This window comes from Arachis duranensis, chromosome 4 (genome assembly GCF_000817695.3).
Source record: "Arachis duranensis cultivar V14167 chromosome 4, aradu.V14167.gnm2.J7QH, whole genome shotgun sequence".
In the NCBI taxonomy this organism is placed as follows: domain Eukaryota; kingdom Viridiplantae; phylum Streptophyta; class Magnoliopsida; order Fabales; family Fabaceae; genus Arachis; species Arachis duranensis.
In genome coordinates this window covers 21042983-21050506 of record NC_029775.3, presented here as the reverse complement: position 1 = coordinate 21050506, position 7524 = coordinate 21042983, and the positions used below count along the sequence as shown (strand labels likewise).

The 7524-nt window shown below is 29.6% G+C and overlaps 1 protein-coding gene across 1 annotated transcript in view; it reads left to right on the top strand.

Annotated features, from left to right (window-relative positions):
• Nucleotides 1-6675: 6675 nt before the first annotated feature.
• The window catches only part of LOC107483731 (uncharacterized), a gene marked incomplete in the record, with an annotated part of 3382 nt that continues 2533 nt past the window's right edge, over nt 6676-7524 (top strand). The window contains 3 exon segments of the mRNA XM_016104342.3: nt 6676-7128; nt 7222-7335; nt 7446-7514. Coding sequence (XP_015959828.1) covers nt 6960-7128; nt 7222-7335; nt 7446-7514 — 352 coding nt within the window.

The window sequence follows — 7524 nt, the reverse complement described above, 5'->3', positions numbered from 1 at the left end:
CTTTTTATTTTATTTTCTGGTCTTTCAATATTTGTATGCTTCATTATTTATCTTAGAATTTCTGCAAATTCTATCATCGATTCATCACTATTTTCTAGAGATTCTATTAATTTTTCTAGCTCTTCGACTTCTCTTTTTAACTTGTCATAGATTATTTTTAGAGCTTCAAATGCTCTTTGATTTATTTCAGAAAACTGTAAATAATTCAACTGATTTTCTCTTTCAAAGAGCTCTTGTTTCTTGTCTTGATAAGTTACATATATTTTTTCTTTATTTATTGTCATAATTTAATGTTTAGGGTTTTATTTAATTTTTCGACCTTTTTTGTTAATTCCTTTATTTCAAAATTTTCTTCTTTAATCTTTAACTTGGATAAACTTAAAGGGCTATTAATTTTAGATTCTCTTATTTGAAAATTCGATGAAACTAATTTTTCTAATAGTTCTTTTAATAATAGAACTGGGTTTTTAATAGCTTTATATTTTGGTATTTCTGTTTTTACAATTTTCTGAAATAATTCATCAACATACATAAATTCTTTCTCTGTTTTTAAATATTATACTATGATGGCTATTGTTAAAGCATAATTTATTGCATATGTAATTGAAAAAGGTTCATCGTCTTGTTCCATTAGATTCTTTCTATGAAATTTATAAGCCAAACTTATAGATCTTCCAAGGTTTTCAGTTGATAAAGGTATAGCATATCCAAGATGGGCATTGAATTTAACATTTACATTTGCTAAGTTTCCATGAACAATTCCAATTATTTGATTTATTGGGTCATCAGTAATTCTTTTGTCACAGATTGCTAAGCTTATTGGTGAATTAATTCCTTTCATATATGTAGATTTGATTAAGACTTGTATAGTACTAATATGAATCCATCCAATTTTAGATCTTTTTTTAAAAGATTTTGTTTATTAAGATTTTCATTTGATTTGAGATTTAATTCTGTTTTTAGAACAACCTGTTTTTCATTATCTAATAAAGCAGTTAATCTATAATAATCAAATTCTTCCGTTAATTCTAAGCTTTCTAAGTAATTCATAACTAAGAGATTAGGACAAAGACATACCTTTCTGGAGAAAAACTTTCTTTATTTAGTATATTTTACATAAGGTGTTTTTATCTCCAGAGGGGAGATTATAGATATTAACTCCAGAGGGGAGTTTAAAACTATTTTTCCTAAGGGAATTCTTTTGTCAGACTACAGAATTGGTTTTCCCTAAGGGAATTCTTCTTCAGACTATAGAATCGCCTCGGCAGCTTCCTCCTTGCTCTCCTAGCATATGAGTACTCTTAGCCTCCTGCTTTCTATTGTCTGATGCCTTCTACAATTGCCTAAGCAACCTATTTATAATAGTTGGATTTGATGGACAATTTCCATCCTTACCATTCTTATGACATCATTGCTTACGTCACTGTTTGCTATCTTGCACCAGCTACACTCCAGATTTATGACGATTCAATCAATATTTTTCGGGGTGAAAGAGAGGATACCTCAATCGGTGGAGAAAACGGGGAAATCCCATATAACCCATATATATCTGACAAGTCGTCGGAAAACATTACAGATAAATTCGTTTTTCCTCTCATTTTTTATTGTTGGTGCTTTATGACCTAAGTGCTTACGTCACTATGCAATAATGTTGAGAGATGCTTCAGATGTGCTGTCCTCCTCTTTCATCATGTGACCTTCAGATGCGTTGTCTTCTTCTTTTATCATGTGGGTTGATTCCGTCTCATTATTGCTTTCTTCAGATAACTCTGAGACACATAGCTGGCACTTGTGGTCTTCTCTGTTTTTTATCAAATAGCAGAGATTCCTCTTTATCCCTTCGGGGAGCTTTTCTAAGAGCCCAGATAAGTTGTAGAATGCTGATTCAAATTCCACTAAGAGTCTCATCTCTCTTTCTTCAATTTCATTCCTTTTACTGGACACAAGCAGAGTATTTCTACTTTTATAATTAATCCTTGTGTGAGATTTCTTCGTTATTTTTTGAGTTCTTTCAAAAACCCTTGCTAATGTACTGGCTATCATTCCTTCATGACTGTAAATTGTTAAATCTTGAATCTGATCAATTGGTTGAAAATTTTCTGGGAAGACGGACATGAATATTACTTGGTGTGCTGGAACCATGCATTCTTCTTCTTCATTAAAAATAGGTTGACTGTTTGTAAATTTTAGGGATATATCCCTTAGATTTACGTTGTCAATCATATTTTTAAATCTCTTTACTGCATCAACGAATCCTGCAGAAAACTCACTAATGATTTTCAAATCATTAAAAATTAAAATTGTATCAATTAATCCATATTGGAAAAACTGATAGGTGTCAGATGGGGAAGCATCTGGAAATATAACCAGCTTTGTTAGCTGTTCTTTGGCAATAGGATAATATCCCAAGATTGCCCTTTTTTCTTCAGTCCAATTCAGGACTATGTTAAGGGTTTCTCTGAGATTTGATCTACAGACCCTTTTCTTTTCCTTGATTTCAGCCCTTGTAGGAATGTTTCTTATTATTCCTGTTCTCTGGGTTTGAATTGGAGCTTTATCTGCTCTTTTTAGGGTTTGCTCTGGATGAAGAGCTTCATATTCCCTGAAGGATTTCTTTGCTTCTTCCAATGTTAAAAACCCTCCTTTATGAATTATCCTTAATTGATGTGTAAATGGTGCTGCTTTTTCCCAGGCATCATATACTCCTTTCATGGGGCCATTATAAATTACATAATATTTTTTATCTTGGGTGGATTTTTTGATAATTTCAGCAATTGTTTTATTTTCTGGAATTTTTTCACCTGATTTGTCCACCACGCTTAGCTGGCCGAACTCTGATGGTTTTGGTTGTTGTGTTGATTTCATTGCTTCGATGGCCTTCTTGAGGGATTGGATCTGTGTCCTTATTTGCTAACAATGTTTGCATTTTTCGAGTTCTTGTTCGTATTTTTGAATTTCTTGATCTAATGCGTTATAGACGAACTCCATTCTCTTGTTAATGTATCTGCAATAACATTTTTGTCACCCTTAATATATTCAATTTTTATTGGATATTGTAAGAGAAATAATTGCCATCTTACCAATCGTCCATGATTATAATCAACTTTTAAATTATATCGTATGAAACCTGTTACGTAACTTGAATCTGTCCTTAATGTAAATTCTTTGGGTAGTAAATCAATTTTCCATTTCTTAAGAGATTTAATTGCTGCTAGAGTTTCCCTTTCATGAGTAGTATATCTCTGTTTTGTTGGAGTAAAAGTCCCTGAAATATACCTGCAAAGTAATTCCTTTGGGGGATATTTAGAATCTAGTGATTCTTTTTCTTGTTCCAAACTTTTTATAGCTTTCTTAGCTTTTAGACATCCTGACCAAGTTATGTCTGAAGCATCTGTTTCTACTATTAAATAGTCATTTTCTTCTGGAATATAAAGTTCTGGAAGTTTTCACATAATTCTTTAATTCTTTGAATTTGTATACTATCTTTTTCATCCCATTTCCATACTTTTTTAGTACTTATTTTTGGAAATAAGCTTTTAGTGTATTCTGTTATATTCTTTAAAAATTCCTGATCAGAAATATAATTTATACACCCTAAAAATCTTTGTAATTATTTTCTATCTTCTATTTTATTAGGAAATAAATTTACCTTTTCTAAAATATTTGGTTGAAGTTTTAGCTTTTCTTGAGTGGATAAAATTAACCCAAGAAACTCCATTTCTTGTCTTGCTATTTTTGCTTTCTTTTTGCTAAGAACTAATCCTTTTTTTTTACATCTTTCTAAAACTATTATCTTCTTATAGTTAATAACCATTCTTCATTTTCCCCTTTTAATTTCATTATTGTTTTCGACATAAAAGGCTGGAGCCGCATGATGACTTTTACTTAATCTTATAATTCCTTTTTCCAAAAGATCTCTACATTCTAATGAGAACTCTTCTCTATCTCTTGCGGAATAAGGAATTTTATTTGGAACATTTATCTCTTTTGTGGGATCTTTTAATTTAATGCTTACTAATTCGTTATTTGTATTTTTAATATCTAAAGGATTTTCAGCACAAATTCCATCCAAGAGTTCTTCTATCTTTATTTCGTTTTCAGCACAAATTTCATCCAAAAGTTCTTCTATCTTTATTTCAAGATTATTTTTGGGAATGTTTATCTGAAAGTATAAATTTAAATAACATGTTTCTAATATAAAAAATATTTTAAATTTTAAGATCTTATCTATAGTAGTAGTTGGTATTTTTATACATTTTGATTTTTGATTTATTGAAGAATCGTGTGGAGCTTTTAAAACTATATATGTTAATTCTTGAATGAATTGATGATATAGCTTTAAAAAGTTATTTCCTATGATAAAATCCATCCCGGAATCTAACATATATATAGATGGAATAATGAACCTATAATTTTGAATAAAAATTTCAGCCATCTCTGCTTTTTGGTCAATTTTATGTATTGATTTGTCAGCTATTCTAACTCTTAATGGTTTCTTTAATTTTTTCCAATCAAGTTTTATATTTGAACTAGCAAAGCATTGTGTTGCTCCAAAATCTATAAAAGCATTTATAAACTTTTCTGTTATTTTTATAGTAATAAATGTGGCATTATTACTCAGTCTCTGAATCTGTTTCTAAGACATATTCAAAAATATAGTCTAAGTTATCATCAGATTCCTCTAAAGGTTCCATGAAACAAGACTTAGCAATTTCTATTTGTTTAGTAAGATCTTTTTTATCCTTCTTTTTTGGACATTCATTTGCATAGTGTCCTTCTTCTTGGCAATACCAACACTTACAGTTTTCTTTTTTATTCGGGCAATAGTCACTTTTTTGTCTTTTGTTTTTATTGTTATTTCTTTTTCTAAAATACCTCTTTTTTCTCCAGTTTGGATAGTATTTTCTTTTTCTAAATTGGTATTTTCTTTTTCTTTGAAAATTTTTATTAATCCCATATTTTTGGGGTATCTCTTCATTATCCTGACAGCAAATTCTAATTATATTTGCAAATCTTTTTTGAGTTGCTTCTTGCATACAACGTTCTTTTATTTCCTCTCTTATTGCAGAGGTTACTCCACCAAAATTATTTTCAATTGTCCCTCTATTTATTTCTCTTATAAATCTTCCCATTATAAATTCATTAGCAGGATATGGAAGTTTTGTTATATACATACTAATATAATGATTTTTATCTTCTTCTTTTAATTTGTAATAATGTATTCTATATTCACATATATAAGACTCCACATTACATAGATCATATATCTGAATATTAGCTAAATGGTTTTTTGCTTCTTGATATTCTTTATTATAGACTTCTTGTCTATGATCTATAATATTTTTTCCAAAAAATTCTTTATATAGAATCATCATTATATATAATATCTTATCATAAGCTGATGTTTTTGTTTCTAATTCTTCTATTATTTGGTTTTCTATTAATGTCATATAATCTCTTATAGTTCCTTTAGTATGAAACTCTTCCAGACAATTCACTAAGTTTTGGATTAGTAAAGGCTTCTAATAAAAAGGAATTCAACCAATTTTTGAAAATTTCTTTTTCATTCTTTTTACAGTCTAAGTCAAGCATTCTTTCTCCTTCCATTTTCTAGATTTTAGGAACGTATTTTGATGGTATTTTTGTATATTTTGAATCTTTATTTATAAATCTTTTTTTAAAAGCATAATTATCAAAACCTGTTTCCCATTTAAATTGAGATTGATTATTCTTAGATGTTCCAGCTTCATTTTTTACTTGTATTGGAATTGCTGGTTCTTCGTCACTTGAATAATCTAGGATGTGTTCTTCATTTTCTATATTTTCGGAATTTACTAATTCTTCTTCTATTTGAAATTTATGTTCCATAATATTATTTTCTTGAGCCATTTTTAATTGTTTAAAAAGCATCGTAACTTCTTCTAATTTTTCTTCAATATTCATAATTTCAATGGTGGTTTTACTTTTAAATCTGTTATGTTGATTATATTTTGAAATTTTTCTTCTCTGGGATTCTCTTTTTCCTTATTTCTTTGAAATTTTATGGATACTAATATTTCTTCAAGCATATCTACTATAGAATTTAATTGTGAGTTAAAAGTATGATAAAGATATGGGGAATCATTTCCATGGTAATATTTTTTAGAAATTCCATGTGAAAAATAAGTTTTTTCAGGTTTTTGAAGTCCTTCAATAAACTAATATAAAATAAAGATTTTGAGAAAAATCATTTTGTATTGATTTTAAGAATTCGGTGTCATTACAATTGACATTAGTTAAAATCATTAATTTTTGATCTATTAATTTTGATAACTTAATTATTTCTTCTCTTAAATCTTTTAATTTACTTTTTTCCATAAGGTGACGCTTTTCTTTGTGAAGAGTTACGATTTTAAGTGAAAAGTGTGGCTTTAGAATATGTGATTTAGATTTTGCCACATAAGCATATCTTTAAATTTACATCTGTATATTAAAAATATCCCTTTCAAAATATGTTAGAGATTTTTGTATCTTTTTAAAATAACAATAAAACCCTATTTACCTAATAAAATATAAATTGTAAACTAAAAATTTCTTATAAATTTGTTCTACCCAAAAACAAATCTTTGAACCCACCTTAGGCCAAAACAATTAATAGCAAAATATTTGAATGAATTAGGTCCCCAACCCCGATCCAATGCTTTGCAATCATGCACAAATGCACAATGTATTAATGGTAGCAATAGCATTGTCCTCTTTTGTCTGAGGACACGTCATGTTATTGAGATGCTTCTTTCCTCTTTCATCATCTATTCACTATTCAATTGTCCCCTTCTTCCATTTCGACCAAAAACCAATTCCATCATCGTTAATCATCTCTGCATAACTAACACACACTCTTCTTCTTCTTCCTCCTCCTCCTCTTTCTCTGGAATCAATCACAAGTAAGAGTGTATTTTTATTTTGAATTAATTAAATTAATGACGACAAGCACACAAGCCTATGGTGAACCCTGGTATTGGGACAACCGATACTCCAACGAACCTGGACCCTTCGATTGGTACCAAAAATACCTAACTTTGGCCCCAATCATCAACCTCTATGTCCCTCGCCACCACTCCACCCTCGTTGTTGGTTGCGGCAACTCAGGCATGTTCTTCTTTAGATCTCATACCTCTCATTTGTTTCGATTCAATCAAAATGTCATTTTTATGATTATTTGGAGGTGTTGTTGGTTTGCAGCTTTCAGTGAAGGCATGGTTGATGATGGTTACAGTGATGTTGTTAACGTTGATATATCTTCTGTGGTGATTGAAGCTATGCAGAACAAATACAAGGATCGTCCACACTTGAAATGTATTATCCTTCTCTCTCTATGATTGATTGCTTTGATATTTGATATATTATGGTTATGGTTTTTGTTTTGGATAAATAATCAGGTGAATTATTCTTAATAATTTGCACAGATATGAAAATGGATGTGAGAGACATGAGTGCTTTTGAATCAGAGTCTTTTGGTGCAGTTATTGACAAAGGTAATGTTAC